The sequence below is a fragment of the Melospiza georgiana genome, chromosome 4 (assembly GCF_028018845.1).
Source record: "Melospiza georgiana isolate bMelGeo1 chromosome 4, bMelGeo1.pri, whole genome shotgun sequence".
NCBI classification, from domain to species: Eukaryota; Metazoa; Chordata; class Aves; order Passeriformes; family Passerellidae; genus Melospiza; species Melospiza georgiana.
Window position 1 is genome coordinate 32,120,945 of NC_080433.1, and position 24,652 is coordinate 32,145,596.

Genomic DNA, 24,652 nt, shown 5'->3' on the forward strand with positions numbered 1-24,652 from the left:
AAAAAAGCAAATACTGCATTTTAGTTTTATAACAAATATTATCTTTTGTCCACTAACCCTATTGCTAATAAAAAATGGAGCAAGTGATATGAAAGGCCTAATGAGATGATAATCATTAGACTGCCTGCTGTAATTACAATAATTTCTAATCATGTGCCATCATGGCACGCTCCCCTCATGGAGTCTGAGGAGAAAATAAACTCTTGTACTCTGCAATAAACTGGATCATCCAGCAGGCTGCACATCCCAGCAGAAACTGCACCAGAGTGTTGGTAGCACAGACCCAGGGCAAGGAAACACCTCAGCACCTGTTAAAGCCCTCCCATCAGAACCTCCATGCACAAACTCCATGCCCTTTGGATCTGCACACAGCCACGTGTTCTGCATCCCAGAACACAAACATACAGAGGGGTTGGATGTGGGCACAAAAACTGGCAAAGATCAGATACACTGAAGTGAAAAAGAAGCTCCTGGAAATTCTCAGCCTGTACAGCAGCCTCCTTCTAGCCTGCAGTGCAGGCAGTGCCCTTTTCAAAGCATGCCTGTGTCATTTTTCAGACTCACACAGCACCACTACAGAGAAACACAAGGCACATTCCCAGAAATTATCTACTTCTGCTTTGCCTGCTTGGATAGATGTGATGGTCAAAACAGCTTTCCTGCAGGATTGTGCCATATGACAACCTTGCATTCTTGCTTGTGTTTAGTGCTTGCAGCCAGAAGCCAAAGACCACAATCCTGATGGATAAAACAAATGGCATGTGAAGCTTTAAATCTTGCAAAAGAGAAAAAAGAGCCACATATTTTGCATAACAGAGTATTGCTACATTTGCCAAATGTCTTTCCCCTAAAAATTTTTGCTGTTTTAGTTGAAGATACTTTCCACATAACTTTCTACTCACATGTGCACTAGCTACTGTTTTAAACACTGTCTCCAAGAGTGAAAAATGGGGTGTTTGATATTCCCCCCAAAAACCTTCCAATAGCCATAACCTTTAAATTCGATGCTAAAAAATGACAGCATCTGACTGTTTTTCTACAGCACAACAGAGTTCAAAGAGTTGAGCACAGACAGCAGATTTTGTATAACTTGCATTTTATGAAGACAAGAAGATGAAAATCATCTCTGCATAGCTACAAAAAAATGCAAATAGCAAAAAGGCTTGTCTATTTGCACTGTTATAAAATAGGCCAAAACCTGAATAAACATAAAAATCCAGCTCTCCTTTTTTCAAGATACTGTCATTCTAACTGTGATCACAGATATGTCAGCTGCAGGTGAAGACTTGTTTCCCACCATTTTTCTAAGGGCAATTGAGAATTTTAATCTTGAACTAATGAATCCTGCTACTAGTAAAAGGTTACACAAAGTGGAAACAGAAAGCAAGAAGAATTAGTGAAGCACAAAATGCAATTATTTTGAATCCTCTTTCACTGCCTGTAAATGCTTTATTTCTTACTACAATACGCTAATCTTTCAGTGGAGCAAAGCCCCACTGTAGGTGGCTGGTGGGTTGGGAAGGTTAAGTGAGATTAAGTGTACTTGGTAAAAAAATGTTGAAACATTTGCCTTTCCACTCTACCATATAAACAAAATTCCACATGGGACAAAGTAAGCAATTCATAGTTCTGTTATGAACAAGCACAGCAGGAGTAGCATGACTCTCACTCTCACTTAAGGGTGACACAAATGTGTCATCTCCCACTCCTCATATTTACAGTGTCCAAAAACCTTGTGTTGATGGAAGCCTGCAATGAAATTTCTCTTTTAGGGCACCAATTTGCAGAATAAATCTTATGTGGGGTTTAGATTCAGCCAGGAGAAGCAGAGGTACCAATGGGAGTTTGCATAGTACCACAGCTTGTAATGTAAAACAAAACCTTTCACTTCTGCCACACTTGGCTCAGGGATTTTTCCATGGCTGTTTGCCTCAAGATATACAGGAACTGATCTGTAGCACAGGCTAATCCAAAGGAACACAGAGGAAAGCACAGTAAGACCAAAAGAGAAACCAAGTTGATGCTGAGGAAGTGACATCCCCACTCTGGATGTGAAGGTGAATTGGAGGTGTGGTGCCAGACAAGCTGCAGTCTGCTCCCATGGGCTGAATGCATATTAGCTCTAGGCAGACTATTTTCCATTTTACTTTCATTCCAATTTAATCCAGCTCTCAAACTTCATGTTATGGTGCAAAGCAAGGCACAGCAGGCAGGTGCAATCAGGGGCTTCACTTCAAAAACACATTCCTGATACAAGCTGTAATGCAGACAGAACTGCAACCATCACAGTTCTCTCAAGAGTGTTAAGATTCTCCAGATGGAAAATAAAGGAAAGAAAAGAAGCCAACCAGCATCTGACATGGAAAGAGCACTCCAGCTCTTTTAGTTCAGCACCAAAGCATCCTCTGGATTCCAGGTTTTATACTTTTGTTGAATCATCATGAAGGACAGTGTGGGGCTTGGTTCCTGGCTAACAAACGCAGGAGAGACACACAAGTCCAGCACAGCCGTGTCCAGAAGCAGATGACAGCAGAACAAGATTAAGTACCTCAGTGTTTTCACAGACAAGAGGTACAGGCCAGACAGAAGAAAGGAAGAAAGAATACAGGATACTTGCATATTCCCAGCAGTAAAAAAAGTCTATTCTGGAACTCCTAAAAGTAGATGTAGAGCTGTCATGGTGCTGAGATGCCTTCTGGAGGAACATGGTCCCTAGTCATCCTCTGTACTTCTCAGGTTAAAAATGGGATGTTTTTCTTTATGTATCACAATTTATCTCACATCTGATCTTCTCTTCAAAAACTGCCCAGGCAAATTACATTTTAAACATTTCTCTATGTGTGGTTATTTCCAGCTGGCAGGTATGGGTAAATGATACCACTACTTGGGAGAAACTAATTTCAAATCATGTTTAGAACAGATGTGTTAGAGGAGGTTTTCTCCACTGCAGAAAGGACCTTTTAATGTGTTGCCAGTATTTTCACAAAGCGTTTTTCTTTGGTCCGTCACAAAATTCACATGTAAGAGATATAAATGAAGCAATGAAGGGCACCAATCTGCAAAGACTAGTAATTTACACTATGTTTTAAATAAATTTAAGACTCACAAATTATTCCGGATGCCTTACTTGAATTACTTGCAAGGGCTTCATTTTCAAAAGGCCTGGAAAACAGACCCCTCTCAGGAATCACAAGTTTGGCCAGGCACACTTTGAAGAAAGCCAGTACTGAACATAAGTTAATAAAGTATTTGCATACATATCCACCTAAAGCAGGACACCACAAAGAAGTCAGGAACACTTTCTTCTGAGAAGCATTAGTAAAAAGGCACACCAGTCTTTCATCCAAAAGCAAGTAAGTGTATTCTGTAGAAGCTTGTATACAAGCTCCTCAGATTAAAAAAGAGACAACAGGTATGATATATCCAGACAGCACAATCTTTTCTTTTTGCTTTGGTAACACAATTTTAAGCAGAGGTGCCAAAAACCTCTTAAAGGACATTACTGTCATCCTGCAAGCCACTCCAGCTGACAGAGTGCTGCTGACAGGTTCATTCAGACAGAGCTGACAGACTAACCTCCAGCCCTCAGCAAAGTCTAAGTCACAGCACTGTGTCATATTACAGTGTGCACCTCAGAAACAGAAGAAATGAGAAGATCCTCATTACTACACCATCTTCAAGTAAAGCTTCTGAAACAGGGCAGCAGGAAAGCTTTTGAAAGAAGAAAATACATATCTGATCTACTGCATTTTACTACAGCTGTTGCGTGAAACTGAGAGGACCTCAAAAATAACACATTTGCTGTGTGGTCTTGCTTCAATTTGTTACATCTAAGTCATCTAGTTCAGAGGTACCAAAGCATGACAAAACTTATTTGTCATCTTTTTTGCATTTCTGGGGGAAGAAGGGGAGCAAAACAGAAAAATACCTTCTCCAACGCTAATCTGACACTGAAAGCTTGGCTTTAGGGTAGATCCTGTTTACCCAGAAAAGTACATGTTCTCTGCCTGGACAGATTTTTGCCTTTGCCTGGAAGAAGGGCAATGACTGATGCCCATAGGGCTCATTCTAGCTGTTTTCTAGCTACAAACATAAAAGAGGGTGCCTTGTTGGTTGACATCTCGTCCACCATGCCTGGTTTTGGTCAGTTTATGGAATATGTACACACAAAGTTACAAGTGCCTCAGAGATCTGGGGAGCTGCCACACTGTAAAAACAGAAACTGCAGAGGCAGGAAGCCTGTAAAAAGAGTGATTACCAGCATGGGTCAAGTATCTAAGGCATTTCTAACACAGTATGTTCTCCAGAAGACAGTGCACTGAGATGAAACACAAGCCTCATTTTGCAGTACAGTTACACTTGCAGCCATTGCTCTCCTCCTCAGAATCGGAGGTGGCACCAACACTTGAGAAGGACCAGGCTGGGTGGGACAGGGTGGGGCTCCTACAGATGATGTTTTCCATGCAGAAGCAGAGAACCTGACCTTTTGAATCATATGGGAACCATTCCCCACCCAAAAACATGCAGAAAACCAGCAGGGCAAGGAATGAAGTGGTACTTACGCGGCATGATCCCTTGGCTCACCAACTCCTCCCGCGTGCGTCGCTGCTGGAGCTTCAACTGCAGCACTGCACAGCAGAGAGAGGGGAGAGAAGGAAACCCATCAGTGCAAGGAACAGCTGAGGAGACATTTTCAAATGCATCTTGTTTTCTTCTCTGGATGCCAAGGCACTGGTGCGCAGCAGAAGGGAAAGACCCCCCCGTCCCGCCCTGCCCTGCTGCAATTGCAGAAGTGGCCCCCAGCAGTCAGGTTTCCGTAGGCTGCTGCAGCCAGGGGCAGAGGAAGTTGCGCAGGGTCTTGGCAGGGTGATAAAAATCCACAAAGCCAGGCCTGTTTCTCAGTTCTTTCTAGAGCACCAACTGCTTTCCAAACCATTAATATTAAAAAACCAAACAAAGAGAAACACCAGCTGACAGTCCTCCAATAAACACGGAGTGACACCCCAGCTGCTAATGACTCCTGAAAACTCTAATTACTATGTGCAGATTAAACGATATGTCAAAATTGTTGGTCGTTACTCTAAATTACAAGGCTGATTTCCTTCCTCAGCTCAGAAATTCACCTTCAGAAATGTCTCCTGAAAGTGAAATACCATGAACACATCTAGAAGTGTCCTTTCACTACAAAAGGAATCCCCTTATCACTAGAATTTTTCCTATTTATTTTAGCATAACAGAACATATTCATGACCTGTGTGAAATGCAATTAGCTGGGGGCTTTTTTTAGTGCAAATCCCCAGAATAGTAATAATTTCAACATTTAGATTACAACAGCAGCTTCCCTTTAAACAATACAATCAAAGCAACATTCTAGATTGTTCTTACAGTCAAAGACACCTTCCATATGAAAGAAGCCTTTCAAAACTGAAGAAAAAATTCATGCGAATGCGACACACATCTCAAAATAGGACAACTTGAGTATCACTGAATCCCATTTGCAATCAAGCCCAAACTCCTAAGCATGCTCACCATAAAGTATTATAAAATGAATGGCAATGCATCTCATCTCCCCTGTTTTAGTTTGAATTTCTCTTATGCCTTTCTTATAGTCCACATAATGAAAGCCCACACGAATGTTGTGGAACCACTACAGAGCAAAACTGCTCTACAGCAATCTCATTATAACCCTTATGTCTCCTTTCTTAACTACTTTGTTTGTCCAGTACATTAATTTCATACATTATATCCAAATTTGTATTGTATACTCCCTAAAGTAGAGATCAAAAAATTTAAGAAGATGCCACTTAGTCTACTTACAGACATCACCACATTTTACCTGTTTCTTTCAACCTCCTATCTGCAGTTTGCATTTCACTAAGATACATCTTCCAATATGGGTTCTGGTCTTCATATGTATAAAAAATAGACCCATCTCTTCCTTTCTATGGTTGTTTCCATAGCACCTAATCACCCTCACTCAAATCACATTTAATTTTCTTCTTGGATTTTTCTGGCTTCCACATCCATTGACTCTTGATGTACCTTTCTCTGAAACTCTATATGACAGTGAGAGGAATACCTCCTACCAGTGGAAGTACCTCTGTGCACACAGAGTGCAAACAAGTTACCTCTCTTCTGTTTCTCAAGACAAACTATGATTTCTTAATATATGCATCCTGGGCAGGAAACTACTTTCTTTTAGTACATGGAAGTGAGAGAGGGGAGGAGGATGTACAGAGCACCATGGTAATTCTGTGTGGGATCAGCCAAAAGCCAGAAGGAGGAGGAGGGAACAGAGAGGGGAAGGAACAGGCCCTTCATTTGGCTGTGAAACTGCAAACAGAAGTGGTAGTTCCAGACTCTTCCTCCCACCCAGCATGAGATCGCACTTCAACTTCTGTGCTAGTGTGAGGGCTAGCACAGCTCACAGGCAGCCTGCTCACAGAGCTTCTCATTTGCTGGACTCCTTTTGAGGTTATCAAAACTCAAATCTTGATCTAACACCTGGCACTTGATCTAACACCTTGCTGAGAGAGAAGCAGTGTCAAACCTCTCACCCTCCCCATCACCTCTCATGTTCGCCTGACTGTCCTGGTGGCTGGACTCACGGACAGAGACCACAGCCCAGTCAAAACAGGCACCAGGTTTTGAATAAGTGAGTTGAAGAGGATGACCACAAAGCCAGGAGCTGTAGTGGAACAACCAGGAGCCCTGGTATTTGCCAGCACTGAAGGTAGGAGTTGGACTTCACGCTTCCAACAGCACACTGCCGCTAAGTGATTTCTGCCCCATTAGGAGCAGCCTATTGAATCTCTCTGCATGGCATTACTTCCCCTACTGAGCCCATATATCCATCCCCTAAATCAGCACATCTTACTAAATGTATACAGGCAAGGCACAAACCTATAGCAGCAGGCCCATCTCCCCAGCAGATAATCTCATTATTACTCATGCCTTCTGTTTACACACCTAGTAACGTATGTTAGCTCTTTCTGCCACTCACTCGCTACAACCACCAACCTTCCCTCACATTTCTAACCACACCTACTGTTTCCCCTTCACCTCCCAGTCAGGGATTTTCAACTAAAATCTCCCCACACAGGTGTGCCTGGCATTTCTTGCTCCTGGATGCACATCTGTATTGTCACCCATATTAATGTGCATTTTGCTCAACTGTCGCAGTTTGCCTAAATGATCTAAACTTTTTTTTATTTATGTCACAATTTATTCCTTCACTAGTATTTGTTCTGTTCCACACTGTTACAGACCTCTTGCATCTGTTTCCAGACTACACCAGGTTGAGCTCCACCAGAAATACTTTTCTGCTTTCTGTGATTACAACCAGTTCTTAATCCAATTAAGAAGTATTTCATTAAAGTCAAATATGCTTCTTGAAACCAAAACACACCATGCTACTAAGTTAAAGATGTTATAAAAGTCTGTTGCATCTAGACAAAACCCCTAGCAACCACATTTCACTTATCCAAATGACAGAATCACATTTGAGCAGACCTGTTTTCACAAACTGAAAACCTGATCAGTGTGATTATACTGCTATTCTTATACCACCTACATTCTTGATCAAATTTTCCATTGTTTTTTTCCTGGAACTGACAGCAGATGAGCCACTCTTTACTCACTCACCCTTTGTCAGCAATGATGCAAAACGTTATCACTCTTTTGCTCTTCTGAAGTCTCCCTGCTGTTCCCAGATTTATTAAAAATGACTCTCAGTCAGACTGCTAGAGACCTCATCAAATGACTTAAAATTCCCCTCCTGACTGCAGCCTCCCTTGCAAATTTTCTAAAGACATCTTATTTCTTTATTAGTTACCATTTTTCTCTACCAATTATATGCACCTTTTATTTTTAAACCCCATGTCCCTTCACAGCAAGAAACTAGCAACTGTCAAGAGAACTAAACTGAAGAACAGGGGAAAAAAAGTAATTTTCAGGACCCTTTTTATAAGCACTAAGTAATTATGAATGTATATACATACATATTAAGCACAAGTTATCATCAGTCATAAAGTCCTTTTTTTCCCAATACAGCTTACTTTTTGGCAGGGAGGAGGGCAAAAAGGATTATTTCAGTTCACTCCTAAATACATTTTGGCTTAACTAAGTACTTGGAGTTCCCAATGCCATTTCATATATTTAGGAGATCACCTGTTTACATGTTCAAGTGTGTGAATCCTATATATAGATTAACAGATGTCCCAAGCACCAGTCCAAGGCTGTTGTACATGGAGCTCAGCCAAAGGTCTAGAATGACCAGAGAAATTCAAAGCTACTCTAGGACAGAATGAAGTGTAAGTCTTTCAGTCACTAATGGACAAAGTTCTCTTTCCTTTATCCCTGTACTTAACCTGTAAATTAATTTTCAAATTAAGAATAAATGAGGTCATACAAAGAGCAGTGTATAACTGCTAGCTAGAAAATAAGTTCCAAACTGGTGCCCTTCTACTATATGCAATATTTTGTGGGATTTGTATCCTTGTCAGATTTTCCCACTCAAAGGTGGGCATAACTTATTTCACAAGTATGAAATGTTCCCAATTAAATTTTGAACAATGTTTTCATATCACTAGTGGACCATTCCAAGAATTAGTAAAACATTCCAGAGAAATCTGGGAGCAAAGACAGAGGAGCACTGCCAGCAGTTTAAGAAGGGTAGAGGAGAGCTGCACTGGTGGGAGATGTATTAAATGACAAATAATATTGTGATACAGCTACAACCAACAGAGTCACCCTATTAGTAAATACAGCTTGTTACGATTATTTTGTGTTCATCTTAGCACAAAACTTTCTCAGCAAGGAACCCCCAGGCATATTCCAGGACCAGCTACTCACAGCTGGTGGCAGCTCAGATTTAACAGTATATAATTAATATAAAGAGCTTGCACCCTTTTCAGGACAGCTCCAACTCTGGTGGTAGTTCAGGGGTGCATCAGTAGTAAGCAGAAGCAAGAACAAATATCTATGATGAGCTAAGTTGTTTTTTGCAGCTCATTACCTAAATCTGGAGCAGCTTGCCTGCCCTTCTATTTCTAAACCACATTGCATTTAGTAGTGTGACTAGAACTACTGCAGAAACTAGACTGCAGATTCTGCATCTCAGCATTTCAACAGAGAAAAATAAAATTAAAACCTCTTTTCAAAGACTGTCTCACATACCAGGACAGGTTCGTGACAAGAAATTAATAAAATACCCTGTATTTCCTGTTTTTTAAAAAGCAGCAAGAAGAGGAGCACGGCTGTGAACTGCAGCTTGTGGTGAGACCTTGTGCACGTTATAGTGAACACAGACTCACTACCAAAGGGACTCTGTGCCCACATTTCTGCAAAACCTTTCCTGCCAGGAATCCCAAGTGATACTTAAGGTCACCCAACCAAGGTAATGATTAAGCACAGCCATATGGAGGATTACAACTGGGACAGCATGAGCAGCAGTGCAGATCAGGAAGGAAGGAAGGCTGCTGGAGCCAAAAGAAACCCTATAGAGGGACTGAAGGAGGCAGAACTCCCAGGAATTCGGGCTGGGATGCTCAAATGGGAAGTGCAAGACACAAACTGTGTATTAACAAGAAAGGCTGTATGCTCACAGACATGATTTATCAATTTTGTGAATTCATTGAAAGCAGTCTGCCTGATAAAAGAATTCATCCTTGCAACCCAATAAATAAAGCATGTAATTAGGTAGCAAAAGTACTGAAGAACAAGTGAAATTAGCCCAACTTCATTATCTAAGTCGAGGAAAGTGCAAGCATAAGTAAAGACGATAAAAAGCAATTTAATGCTCATTTATTTGTACATTGTTCAACATCTCTGGAGAGCCCATTCTGAAAGCACTGAGTGGCTACAGCATCCTCCTAACTCACAAGGAAGCACTAATACAGCACAAGCTGCAATAAGAACTTGCCACTTAGTTCAACATCTCTACCTTTCTGTAGTGTCAAAGGAATTTCAGGAGAATTTTCACAGGCCTAGCACTGAGCAGGTCTGACCAGGTTTACTTTTGAGGGTCAGAGACTGTGGACTAAGGAGATGTGCCTCTAGGCCACCATCTCGGCCCACACATGCTTGCGAATTTTTCAGTCCAGTTTGTGTAACACCATATGCAAGCAGCTTAATTATAATATGCAACAATAAAAGACAAATCTGACGACACAGAGTATTTGCTGACCAAAATTGGCACAGCTGTTTGTGCAGAACTGGGGCCTCTACCTCAAATATCACAGTGCCATGTAACCACTGCTCTGATGGATGAAGTCACCTTTCCACTTACCACTCAGCCAGCAGCCCTTCCTATTACACTAAGAAGAGAATTTTTTCCTACTTTCTGATTAAATAGTCACATTTGACCAGAAGCAAATGCCAAATTCAGCTTTTGAATATACAGCACACCAGCTGTTGTTTTCTGTGGAAGCTATATCCTACTGAATTCAGTCCCTTGGAGATGTGGCAAGAAAACCTTTTCCTCACACCAAAAAATGGTCTCTGAGCACTTTTCAGCTGTGCCAGCTTACAAAACAAATGTTGACTTGCATTAGATTTTTTCATGCTTCAACAGGAAGCCAGATTAGATTCACCAGCAAGGGCAGCATCTGTAAAACTCCAGTTGCAACACCTTTCTGCGCAGAAGCAGCAGCCAAGGGCTGTTTGCGTACCAAATTACGTGTAGCATCCACAAGAAGGTGTAAGAAAAAACAGCTGTGATAGTTTGTGATCAGTGAGTGCGAATACAATGGTCAAAATTAATTTTCAATCTTAAATTACTGAAGTAGATTACTTTTTCTGTTTTAGAGCTGCATTTTTCTGGTGCTGTTGACAACATGCCCCGCACCACACAGAACATGCTAGAATGGGGGTTACCAACAAAGAACAGCAAACTTTTGCGGCCTTTTTTAAAGGCAATTTTCTGAGCCTAACAGCATTTTAATCCACTAAATCCATTTTATTCCCCACTGCTGATGGGGAATACATGCTGGCTTTGCATTTAAGCAGACTGTGCAGTTAACAGAGAAGCATTTAAGTGAAGCAGACTGTAAATGACACCCAAACTGCAGGGATTATATGACAGTTTGCTACCCTGGGAAGGGGATGCCAAAAATTCATGTCCCTCTGTGGGGTGAAGGAGAAGCAGCAGACACACTGTTGATCCTCACAATTTGCAAGCATCCACTGTTGTTGGGAGCAGCAGCCATAAGGTTCTGTTCATCTCAATGCATTTTAAAGAATAGCTTGAAGCAAGTCTACACAAAGGGAAAATTAAGCAGAAGTTTATTCCTTTACTGTTTGAGATTATCTCACATTCCACTATGTCTTTTCTCTACTGAAGCAGCAAGGGCTGCTATTAAAATGCAGGCAGCTTCCTCTGCTCTTCCTTAGCAACCATGCTAGGGAGAAAATGGAGTTTGGAAGGGTAAAGAACAGAGAGAAAATTTGGTTTGGTCTCTTCAACTATTACAACAACCTTTCACACTAGAGGCAAAAGCCACTTATTTATATTCATGCTGTGGTCTTCCCTCTGTGGGAAGCAGGACTGGGACCACTCTCCCTGCACCCACAGAGGAGGTCTGTGAAGCAGGTCCTGAACAGGAAGTAGAACTGGGATTAGGAGTAGTTCCATACTGCAGGTTCTGAGAGTGATGAAAGTGGATTTTTTTGCAGAAATCAGCACATCCGGCTGCAACATGCTGAGATGGAAAGGTGTCTTGGACCAGTTTGGGGAACACTGCATCACAGGCAGTTCTTGTACAGAGGACTTGAACCTTTTTTCATGACCACCTCTTATTTCTTATCCTCTTAGGAAGCTCTTAGGAAGCATTAAACATTTGTACAGATGAGAACTTGAGAATGATTCTGCCTGAGGTCGACCTAAACCCTCTATGAAGTGATTCTTAAAACACAGAAAAGTTTCTTCACCTCCAAAGCAACAACTTCCAAAATACATCACAGTGGATGTGCTAGCAAGAATCCAAGGATGCAATGGAAGCCACATCACACCAGAGTTGGTCTTAACTATCCAGAACTTATAAAAGCCTTCAGGCTCTCAAATGCCCAGCAGCTTTAAAAAGCAGCTGAAAAGTACAGGAAAAAAAGAATGACTGGTCAATTAAGAACACTAAAAGACAAGGAAAAGAGAAAATGAACTGACTGTCACTCTCAGAACAAAAAGGACTTGTTTCTTGATAAAATCACACTCTTCAAAGCTTTTACAGGTCAAAATATTGGGTCACATAAAGTCATTAACATGGCATGCAGCTTACACATGCCTGTTGATGGTCTGGATGAGCAAATTCCAGAAGACTGGTTTGGGCTAAAAACAAAACAAAAAAAAAGAAAACAAAAAAAAACAAAACAAAAAAAACAAACAAACAAACAAAAAACAAACAAACAAAAAAAAAAACAGGTTCAGGGCAGTATTTCTTTATTGTTGGGAGGATGCCACTGGAAGAGAAACATGAAATGGGAAAAATGTAAAAAGATGTTTTCAAAGGATGATGGAATACTGTATTATCTTTAAATGAGTCAATGTTATGAGGCATTAAGTAGTTCTCTTAGTGGAGACAAGTACAGATTCTTTGATACAGCTAATTTAGCAGAATCAAAAATCCCAACCTACAGTGGAAAGTGGTCCCTAAAGAATATGAAATCAGAAGCACACAGTCAAAAGTAAAAGGATCTATTTCCATTCTCATATTAGCACAAGGTGGCTGGCTCAGAGCACAGAATAACAAGCTACTTCAGCAGGCCATTTTTGAGGCTTAATATCAAATTTGATAAATGTAGACATCACATAAATGTTAATTAAAAACTGTACTTAGAAGATAAAACCAGCATTCACAGCAATTTTAATTTTGTTAGGACACAGCACTACAAATCAAACAAAATCAGTAGCACCATCCAACTACCAAGCCATAATATGATCTAAGATCCAGACAGGACAGAACAGATACTCCAAGGCTCAAGTCAGCATTGGCTTTGTGGCAAAATGTACAGATCCTAAAGGAAGAATCAGTTCATAGCCTGAGAAGTTTACTTGGTTACTTCTGAGATCTGGTCTCAATATTGCACACAATTGAATGTGCTTATTTCACAGGAGCTACTCATGTGTATGACTCCAAATAAATGCAAACTTGATTATTACCATGAAAGTTGTGCTGAATTTTGCTGGATTATTTTCATGTTTATTTAAAATTAAGACTAGCAGTTGCTCTGTACTTTACAGTATTTGCCTTTACCTTCTTCCTTCATGACTCAACTCCTGCCACTTACATTACACATTTAAGATTATGGGGAAGTTAATGCCATTTTATTCTACTTTTATGCTACTTTTAATGCAATGCCAGTTTTGTCTTCTTTGATTCTAAAATTTTAAACCCAGACACGTTTGCTTCTATTAGTACAGAAGTGTTTCTACTGAACACACAGAGGCCCACTCTTAACCATAAAGTCTTGGTACACCTATAACCCATCTCAGCACTTGCTGAAACTGTTACAATACTACTTTAAGAAATTCAGCTGAAATACATGTAACATGGTATATTTAGTAAGATATGCAACATGTAAAAATGCACAACAAGCTTGTCAACAGGAAAAGTTGCTTTGCTTTCTGTGCAGGGTGCTGATTCTTATAAAATCATTTTGTCTCAGTAGTACTGGCTAAGTGAAAACTAGGCATGTGAGTAACTAGGCACATATCCATATCCATGGAATCTGGCTACCATGCATGATCCAACAAGATGACCTGTAACAAAATACCTAGGTGGAAAGGTCTACCTAAAATTGACCCTGGTATCATAATACAGTAAATATTAACTGTAATCAGTACTTGTTGATGCCATCTGTATATCCATTGTTACTATTTAGAGCTGGAAGAGAATTCTTGAGGAGGGAAAAACACAGAGAATTTCCCACTTCCCTGGGTAAACTTGAGTCACAGTGTATAGTGATTTGTATTTTTCCATGAAACAATGAACAAGGAGGAACTAACATTGCCCTTAACCAGCTTGCAAAGAAAACTCTAGAAATAAATTCTCCCAGATAATTTAATATGACATGGCAGATGGGGACAAATGAAGAAAAAAGAAGGAATGGGTAGATGTATCCTGACAATTAGATCTACAGCTGTCTACTAAGGTGACAGTACAAAAGGCGAGCTACACAAGGGAAACACAAGTTCAAATACTTTAAATATTTTTTTCTTGGAAAGATAGGGGTATCTCTGCCTAAAAGAAGAAAAAGCTTCAATAATTTCATTTTTCATAAAGATGATACATGAGAGTTGTTTATATTTTTCCCAACAACTATACAGAATTTAAAAATCAAATGTTTTGAGGTATGTCAGAATCTGAACAATTTTTCATTGTATTTACAACTCTGAGTTCAAGGGATGTGTTTTTGTGGGTTTCTTGCAAGCAGAAAGAAAATCAAGCACTGAGACAGTGCCCAGACACATCCATAAAACACATGATTGATTAGATATGTTTATAACACTAAAACTGATGAGCAAATCTTTCCATGCCCCTTGCAGCAAAGGAGACATGGTCAAATACCTTTCCTTCAAAATTTGCCTCCCATACTTGAATTTCTACTCCAGCAGAGTGCTCCAGTGCACAAACAGCCTCACAGATCAAGGTCACAAACTTCCTCAAACATTTCTGAGAGACTGGGTTTGGCCCAGTGATTCAGCCTTCCTTCTGCCACAGGGCACCCTCTACAGATAGAGGCTGAAAGTTCCCTTCACAGGAATCATCTAATGGTCAAGACACCACAGAATGTCTGTGGCAAAATTTCTGCTGGGACACCTCGACATATGAGCTGTGTTTTGGGGTTTTCCACTAAAACATGGAATGATTCTGTATTTCCAAGACCATTTCGGATTTTTAACCACCTAAAGATCTTTGGTTTACTGAAACCAAATGCAAATGAGAGCCAATGTGTTTTACCACAAGTAGTAGAAAAAATTACTTAGAAGTTTATAAATTTAAATATAAAACCAGCAGTTCTTAAAAGTAATAATTAACTAGTTATAGAGGGAACTCAGAAAGCTGGGCCTTATAATTTAACATCAGCTAGCTTGAGCATCTCTCTGCTTCAGCTGGTTCACTGTGCTGACAGTTACTTCGTGGGACATGAAACAAAAGTGGTTTTGTCCAAGGTGCCTATTACATGCACAAGGAAGACTCAGAGTATTCCCTATCTAGTCACCATTCCTTTCACCAGCTTCTATCCAAGCCCCAGCATTCTCTCTTAGCAAGAATTTCAGGTGGGTACTACAAGGAATCACCATATTTCTTTAACTCATGGTAGTTAAAAACATCTTTGCTGTTTTCTCAAAGACTGCAAAGAACACTGGCCACAGTCATGGCATGTGAGGCTCAAATAAAGATCCTGGCCTCTGCACTCCAACAGTCTGACACCTTCTTTATTGTTTAAGTACAAATTCTATTAGAATTCTGATGCTACTTGTGAAAAAGGTTGCAAGATTCAGCTGTGCCCATCATATCAATCTACATTAGAAATCAGTTCCTCCACAGGAGCCCAGCGTGGAAGCTGAGCCCCAGAATTTGCATTACACATAAAAAGCACATCAAAGTCCCTCAGAATCTTTTCACTGATGATACAATCTATCTACAGTTTTTTACCTCCGTTCTCAATGGATATTTTCTTTCTTTCAAAAAAACTTTGGACTACACATCTCCAGGACTGACAATTGTGGTTTTTGTCATGAGGGAAGATCCATAGCACTGAACAATTTGAGCTATGAGGCTTAATGTGCTATCATAGCTATAAATATTTAAATAATATAATTCTGTGTAACAGATCAATCAGCAAACCAAAAAAAACCAGCAGTCCAGAATGGCCTGCGTGACCACTGACTTCAGACTGGTGGACAAATTCTGCAGATGTTTAAAATGTTACTGCTGGCTCAGTCCCCTGCTGAAGGGCACAGAGGGGACTGCCAGCAGCAGCAGATCACACACACTTCAAGATTCTCTCCAGCTGGTAATGGAGGTGGGCTTTCACTCACATCCTGCACAAAAGCAGGGGAAGGGCAGCCACGTTTCCCTTCTGCAGCTCCCTCCAGCACTGAGGCAGGGAGGTGGCTGCAGGGGACAGCGTTTGCAGCTGTAGTTAAGATTCACTGTCACATGTCAGTCCTGAAGATACAATCCTCTGCATTGCCTGCAGCCAATGTGACAGATATTATTAGCAGCAGTAAAAGAGTCTCAGAGAGACACAAAGGTACGGTTAGTTTAGCATCTACTTCTAAAATGTCTTCTTCTTCTGAAAAGGGAGAATTTCCCATCAGAGTGTGAAAAAGGGCAGAAGCAGCCTCAGAAGGACCTTCACACCTAAGTGTAACACAGAAAGAGGCATGAATGCTTAGGAAGGGTGCAAATGACTAAAAAGAACATCCCCCAAAATAAGAAGCAGAACACACAACAGTTTGCAGGGACAGGTTACATGTTGCTTGCAATACTGATCAGATCATGCAACAGGAGCTTCTGGCTGCCAGCAGTGCAGTGAGATTTGCAGAGGTGAGGAACCAAAGATCATTCCTACTGCCACATTCCACTCCTACAAAAACACAGCTGTAGTCTCCATGCACTTACTGCTGGAGAGACATGGAGCAGCAGGAAGCCACAGAAACTCCACACAATGTCAAAACTTCTCTCTGGGTCGTGGAAGGATCTCTTCCTTCCATCACCCAGATAGCATCACTCAGCTCTGTCCCCAGCAACCCAGCTGGGCAGCACAATGTTTGTGCCTGACAAGTGTTTCAGTGAGGAAGGTTACCAAAAAGATGTTAAATGTGTCAGCTGGTACAGCAGCTGTTATGGGAAATACCCTCAGAATGGTGACAGGCCTTTGAGCTGCCTCTGGGGACAGAGACCACAGAACAAGGTCTTTATAAGTATGATTGCAACAGACGATTCCTGTCCCTGTGATGGAGAAAAGTCCATCATAGGCACTTCCACTCAAAACTCTCAAAAAGCTATATTTTACAAAAGTTTTTCTCTACAGCTGTTTATTTCTGAAGGCCAGTTTTAAAATAAGCTTGTCAAGAAAGCACCAATTTTCACAGTCAGTTTTGCTAAGAATTTATGTCCCAAAGCAATATATCCTCTTCGTTATCATCAACTTCTTTCACATTTCTTGTTAGCTGCATCAGGCCAATATCACTTTAGATGGCAAAACTGCAGGCTGGAAAGTTCAAACCTTTGTTCACTTGAAAGAATGATTATATTGCTGATTATATTATTTGCACAATGAACTCTGACAGAAGATCACCTGCACATTTCTTCTACCCATATCATCTCTCCTGAATACACTGATGAGCAAAAAAATTTTGCAGTTCTTCTCAGCAGCCACCATATTTCAGCTACTGCAGGTCTGCTCTTAGTTTGGAGAGTTACCAGGTTACTAAATATTACATAGTGCCAGGGAAAAACAGTGTATCTACTTTACTATCCCAAGTAAAAGAAAAAAACTATGAATTCTGCTCCATGTTAATGCCTTTGGGCAGATGATGCATCCTGCAAGGAGGAGGAGCCTCCTGCAAGAAGAAGCAGCACAATTTGCCCCACAGGCTCACTACACGTTTTAATTGGATAAGCCTAAGCCACATCAAGAGTCGTATCCATTTTCTACATAGGTTGCAGAGGTTCTTGCCAAAAAATGTGCTGCTTCTACATTTTGGATTAAAATTTATTGATGCAGCAGGTGACAAAATCAGTAATTCAATGCTCAGAAAAGACAGGAGATATGGGAGTTGGGGCACGAAATGAAAGATCTGAGCGGGCACTTATTTTTGGTGTAGATGTTCACTAAGTTGTTGATCAATGACTTGCAGGTGTGACCGCACGATGAAAAATCAGAGGTGACCACTGACAGATCTTGTGGATGGTAAAATTACCAAGATAAGATTTACACAGGCAGCCTGAGATGGATCAAAAAGCAGAAGGAAAACCACTCCTGTCACTGACCCTCATCTTCACGCAAGGACTCCTAAGTTTTTTTCTGGATGCAAAGAAAGCAGTTTGAGTTTCAATATCATGGTTCCATTTTCAAAAAAAGCAGCTGCTTTTCAACATCTCCCACGAAATCTAAGCATCAGTCATTTGCTGTTTAAAAGTATAAATAGAGATGTTTTCTTGAAAAAAGAAACAACAGATAATTATGAAAAAAATCAAAAATCTGAAAGCCACTCAAGTGTTTTCAAGCTTTATTAATATGTGTTCCAGTTGCTGGGATTATCAGTACCTCAGCATCATTGCCACTGAATGTGAAGCTCAGTTCCACTGTGAAGAAAATTCAGTTGACAGGGCAGGAAAGTACTTACTGGAAATTTTACTTGGTATCATTACCAGTTCAAAGCATTGCCTGCATAAATGCTACTGACAGCTGTACTCATCACACCACACCCAGTTTCTACTCTTTTTTGTTTTCTGCATGTGTTGAGTCCTTCCATCTCCTTACTCTTGCAGGTCCAAGTCTGCAACTCTTTCCTTTTAGTATTACTTTGCACTGCAGAAAGCACTGTAATAGCCATTTTTGACAAATTACGTAGATCACAGTGTGGTAAACAAATTAGCCTCTGTCCCTCTCCTCCTCCTCTTCCCATTCCCAGCATGAAAATAGCTAGGGCTAAAGCAACAGCTGGGGATCATTACACTGACAGGAATAGTTTAGTAAACTGCAAGAGGGGAAAACATGTCATATCCAAAAAAATCAAAAACACATTAGAGCATCAGGACTGAAAAAACATGTGAATTCAGCTCCAGGGATAATGCTATGACTCTTCTTTCACTGATAACAACTGACTTACAAAAACCCTGGTCATTCAGTGTTAACCCTTTCCCCAAGCTTCCCATTCATGTCACAGAGTTAATAAATACCCTGAGACATCTCTAGTCCTCACAGCCAAGTGAGGCACACTGCCTGTTAAACAAAAATAAATTTAAATTGAGTCAACTTCAAGCCACTTCACATAAATATATCATTATCTTACCTTCACTGCACCTCTTACATTTAAGCATAGTCACAGGCTGTGGCTGCAGCAAGAGGATACAGGGAGTCTGGTGTGCCTCTGGATCTGCCATAAGAAGTGCCAGAGCAGATCAGCTCCCCGTACATTCAACACATTTCTGTGTTTTAATGTGTCAGAGCACTATTTGCATAAATAATTCCAAACAGTGGGATGCATTAGGCCATAATTCAGAAAGGCATCTGTGTGTTTTGTGACTGGTTTCTGACACTGCTTATCCATGAATCTGCTTTGCTCACACACATCCCCACAGCAACTTCAGGTCCACTCTGAAGCAGGAAGACACAGATCACCCTTTACAGAAAAATGTCACCCTGCATTCCTGTGAGATGCCTTGGGTGCAGGGGCTGCCCTCTTGCTGGGGATTTCCTTGGGACTGAGAGCTTCCAAGTCTACTCATGCAGGTTTCCTGAGCCCTCCTGCATGAGGTGGGGCCAGGGCCAGCTGGACCTTCAGGTGCTGCAGGTGTAATGACAACAAAGTCTAGATTACTCCTGAAGAAAGTTAAATGCTAACAAGCACTTGCACGACTCTTGATCTCTTCAAAGTACTGAACAGATATTAATAGTTTAATCAAAGGCTAAGCTAACTCAAATTACCTCCCATTTGCTGTGGACCAAGAATGTGCACACAGTTCGTGCAGATCAGATGGCATGCAGGAACTTGTTCCTGTGTCTGGGCCCTGAGATACAAATCTTGGAAAAAGACAGGTGAGTTTCAGTGTCAGGCCCCGAGTCACACTGAATGTTTGTGAAGGGAGGACTTGCCAAAAAAAAGAAAAAAAAAGAAAGGAAAAAAAAAAGAAGAAAAAAAAAGTGTTTAGTTTAAGAGCATGTAGCACAGAGGTACAGAGATGTAGTACAGAAGTGGAAAAGCCGGAATTTAGTTTTGGAAGTACTTAATTCTAAGCTAAACTCATGTGAATGCTAACTGGGTTTTGAGTAGCTTTTTGCAATTCCCTCTTCACATCTCTCATGAGGGGCTACCACACTGTTGTATTAACTGATCCAGGAACTGCAAACTGGGCTCTAGTATTTGAAGACTAAATCACTCCAAGGCATTCTTGAATAGAAAACATGTTTATGGATTCCTGAATTCTAGGAATTTTGCAAATAACTGCCCTAACACATACTTTGAAAAATACAAGCTTAAGTTCTTTGACTTCTGCATGTCAAATCCATTTCTGTGTAGAAAGGATCACCAGTTCCCAAACTTCAATGTCAAGTCTTAATTAAAAAAAAAAAAGAAATAAATCAGATTTAGGAGGCATCTGTTTTCCAGAAATCAGGAAGCAAGATGTAGTCTATTCCAGATAGCTGCTTCTCATGAGAATCATTAAGAGAATAGATGAGCATTGTCACTGTTGGTATAGACAGCCCCTGTTTGTCCAGTTTTATTGAGAGTCAGGCAGAGAAATGGATGCTTTTTCTGTCTTGGTGACAATGAAACTAAGCTGCCCCATTTTTAGGGAGACCAAAAACTAAAGCACAACAGTCATCAGTCTCAGCTCAATGCTAATTCTGGACTTCCATAAGGGTTTACACATGGATGCATCTGTTCCTCTGCTGCCATAAGAATTGGCTCTGCAAAATACAGTGCATGCTACAGAATAAATACAACAGGCATCCCAAGACTGCAGGAGACTTGAATGGAGCAGCAGCAAACCTAAAGTGTTATTATTTTCTTCATCTGACAGGAAAGAAGCTGGCATCTATTTCTCTTTCCTAACCTTCATTTGGTAGCTGGTGGAAAGCAGCTTTCCTTATCACATGTGCCATTAGAGCATCATGAATCAGCCATGGGTTAGGCTGATGGTTTTGCTGGACTTTGCAGAGTCAACAAAGCTTTTCCAATAACCAGAATTATACAAGATTTCAATGGCCTTAATTCACTTCAACTTGAGACAGCAACAAACCTTTTTATATTGATTAAAGTAAGACAGTATTGCTTTTTCCTTGTTATCCCACTGTACAGCTTGTGATACTTAGTGACTGGATGAAAGATGTATCCTGGTACATCCAAATGCACAGTGCTCACCTTCTGTGAAGACCAGTACTTGCAAATAGAGGACAGATGCAAGTTCTGGCTTTTTTTAAATTTTGGGTTGTTTTTTTCCTCTGAAGATTGATGTGCTGCAGCTCTATGTCTCCAAAGCAGATAAAGAAATCTGGGAACATTGCCTATACTAATGGATTTATAACTCCTGAACTTGAATTTGAGGACTTGGACTTCAGTTTTCTTTTCCTTCTCCACAGTATTTCAACAAAGAATATTCCAATGAAAACATGCAACAAAAATAGTAATATTTTTAAAAATTAACAACAAGCTAGCTCTTGATAGATGTTAAATCGACTTGGTAGGGGGAGTGACAATTGAGGGCAGAAATGTAACAGGTTTGTCTGGCAGCTCCAGCAGGCCTAGACTACATACCAGAGAAAAACCCTCTAAATGCAACTGCTAAAATCCTCTTCCACACACTGGCCATCTTTGTACAACAAACATGGCCTTATTCTATCTGGATTATTGTCCTCAACACCTACCCCTCCTTTATCTTGCTTTGCTGTGCAAAATGTCAGAAAGTTATTTTCCCCTCCTTTCAGATGACATTACTCGCTCTTAAAACCTTATTCTGAGGCCACGGTACTCCAGATCTTTGTTTCCTTCTGCAAATTCCTACTAAAATTGCACTTGTAGATAGACAGATCCAGTATTTCTGATAAAATATAAACCTTGCTGCTTGCCATTGGCTTTTTGTGATGCTCTGCCATTCTTCTCCATAATCTTTTCCCAGTTCCTGTTTGTTGATATTTACAATGCTGTGCACTATGAATGGATCACTGCCTGTTTTCATCTTCTCAATCTTTTTCGATCCCTCCAGATCCTCTTCTTTCCTTTTAGATATCACTCCCTGGAATCTGACCTCTCTCTGTCTACGTAGTATCTCAGAATTGTTAAATCCTCATTAAAAAAATCACACATATTTGCAAAATACCATCAACTAAAACAAAATCACATTTAGATATATACACAACACTTCTTGCACACTCTCAAAACAAGAACACAAAGACACTTAAAACATGGTACTCTTATCTTCTTCAAGGCACAGATGCCACTTCAGAACAAGCCTTTACACCCTAAAGGAAACAGCCTTAAAACCTTGCTCACAAGAGGCCTACAGACATAGGGGAGAAGAAGAAATTTTAAGTTTGACAGCAAAACTTCCAAATGCAATTGTCTCAAGATCCCACACTGCAAGTCACTTCATACAAAGCTCCAGGTTTGTCAAGTGACATGCTTAATGCCCTCAGGGACAAAAGGTCACAAGAGTGAGTGGGAAACCCAAAATCTGGACTACTGCCCAGAAAGCAAAAACCAGGCAATATGCAAGAGTGGAAAAAAACCCACAAAAACACACACAAAAAGAAAAAAAATCAAAATGAAACCCCCACAAATGAATTATACAGGGATTTAAGAGCGCAGAGCCTGCTAACCTTCTCGTAAGCTGTGGTATGAATCCTGATACGTGCTTGAACAGCTCTTGCCTTGCTTTGACACAGTCTCTGCAAGCGGCACAATCCCCACATAGGCAGGCTGCAGTGTCTTGGCTTTATCCAACATGTTAGAGGAAATCCCTGGACCTGAAGGCGGATTCTGTATCACAGGAGGCGTCCAGGCAAGTGGAAGGGGTGCTTAATCCTCACAAGAGACCCAACTGCAATCCCTCTCTACCAGGTTTCGGTCACTGCACCAAGCGGTAGAGCAGAAAAAAAATCAGTTTACTGCTTGATTCCAAGGCTGGGCTTGCATCAGAACAGAGAGGTTCTGTAGGCACAGACAAAGCCTGACAGCCAACATCTAAAGATTAAAACCGGCAAGGCTCTTGGCAAAATTTTTCCTCCTATGATCTCAAAGCTGAAACAGAAACTTCAGTGTTTCAGCAAGCAGCTCTAAGCATTCGGGCACCCAGTATGCAGAGCACTGCTTATCAACAGATGCGTGGACTTCTTTGTGGGGCCACTTGCAGTAACAGCCAACCTCATTCACCCAAAATAGTGAACAGTTGGTTTCTCTACTCACACTGCAGACACCTGCCAGACAGGCAATGTCATGTGATAGAGCTGAGCCCTCTCTCCCCCTGCATCTCCCGACTGTAAGCACGCTGTGCACACAGCCAGGAGAATACCCCTGCTCTGAGAGCACAAGCTTTTTCTCCCTTCCTGCTTAAACCCTTAGAAACAAGAGCATTAGCTGTGGAGAAAGCTAAACTGATAATCCAAGAAACAAGAGTCTTCATATGCATTTGACCTGAGACCACACACAGGTAAGAGCAGGATACTTCTGTGCACACACATATTCCTGCCCCTTCTTCCCTTAAATCTGTTCTCCCAGCCTAGTAGAAACACCCACCTGAAGATAATCTGCAGCCCCAAATCTGTAACCCTCTCCTGCAAGCACTAGAACTTCAGAATCTATGTTTGTATGGGGGCAGCCACCTCATCTACAGCTCATTTCATGTGTATCATGAACAGATTCCACATGGCTGACAAGTTTGGGTTATACACATTCCCCAGCATGGTACTGGAATTGGAAGTGGCCAGGGAAAGCCACGTTCCAGCTGAGCAACAACCAGGAGGTACTCTCACCAGTACAGCTGGTAGCTGTGCTGGTTTTTAATTTTGCTAAGCATGAATCATAAGAAGTGCAATGAAGTCGGGTAAAAAAAAAAAATTAAAAAAAAAAAAATATATATATATGTCCAATGATTACACATACCTAATAAAAGTACTCTTGTTATCTTCTTTCCAGGAAAAAAATATGAATAGTAATCATCAAAGATAACCACATGGACAAAAATAAAAAGATGAATACTCTAAACATTACAGGAACAGTTTCCAATTCATATTCTGTTCCCATCCCAATCAAGACAAAATTTTCTCATTTCCAAACAGTCTGAGAGGCATTCAAGCCATTTTATAAAGCAAGGCTGGAATTACAATGAGGGAAAAAATGTCTCTAAAAATGAAAGTAATAGCTAAGACAAGCAGTGTTCAACCAAATGCTGGATGGCATCAGTGACATTTCTGAGTACTTTCAACAATACTCTTCTTACTTTGAAATGCTCAACCTTCACCCAGGTAAGAATCCAAACTTCAATCTTACCATGAGTAAAAACAGACCTTTGGTGATACTATAAAGCTCTGTAATTGCATGGCTCCTGAACTACCATCATATACTCAACAGAAATTTCCATCTTAATTTTAGGATTTGTAGAAGTCAGGTGAAGGTTCAGTCTCACAGTGAACTTTAGTCAGTAAGGTCGAATTACTGCACAAATAGCAGAGCCTGTTTTTGCGTGAGCATTAGCAGTCACTGCACTGTGGGGAGCTGCCTTGGGAAACAGAGCCAGCACACCACAAGAGTTCTAAAGAAAGGATGAAGGAGAAGATAAAGGAACACATTGTCCAGATCTCCCCTTTCAGCAGCAACACAAAACTGCACATTGAGTCAGGCCTGATCCTCTGAGCAGGGAGGTCCCATAACTGTAGTAACTAAAGAACAATTATCCAGTGCCAGACCCAGTTCTAGTTTTCC

The 24,652-nt window shown here is 40.8% G+C and overlaps 1 protein-coding gene across 1 annotated transcript in view; it reads right to left on the reverse strand.

Moving 5' to 3' along the window:
* The window catches only part of MRTFA (myocardin related transcription factor A), an 82,278-nt gene that overhangs the window by 25,626 nt on the left and 32,000 nt on the right, over positions 1 to 24,652 (reverse strand). Inside the window, exon 4 of the mRNA XM_058023279.1 lies at positions 4,563 to 4,628. Within this exon, the coding sequence (XP_057879262.1) occupies positions 4,563 to 4,628 (66 nt within the window). The remainder of the gene's footprint in view (positions 1 to 4,562; positions 4,629 to 24,652) is intronic.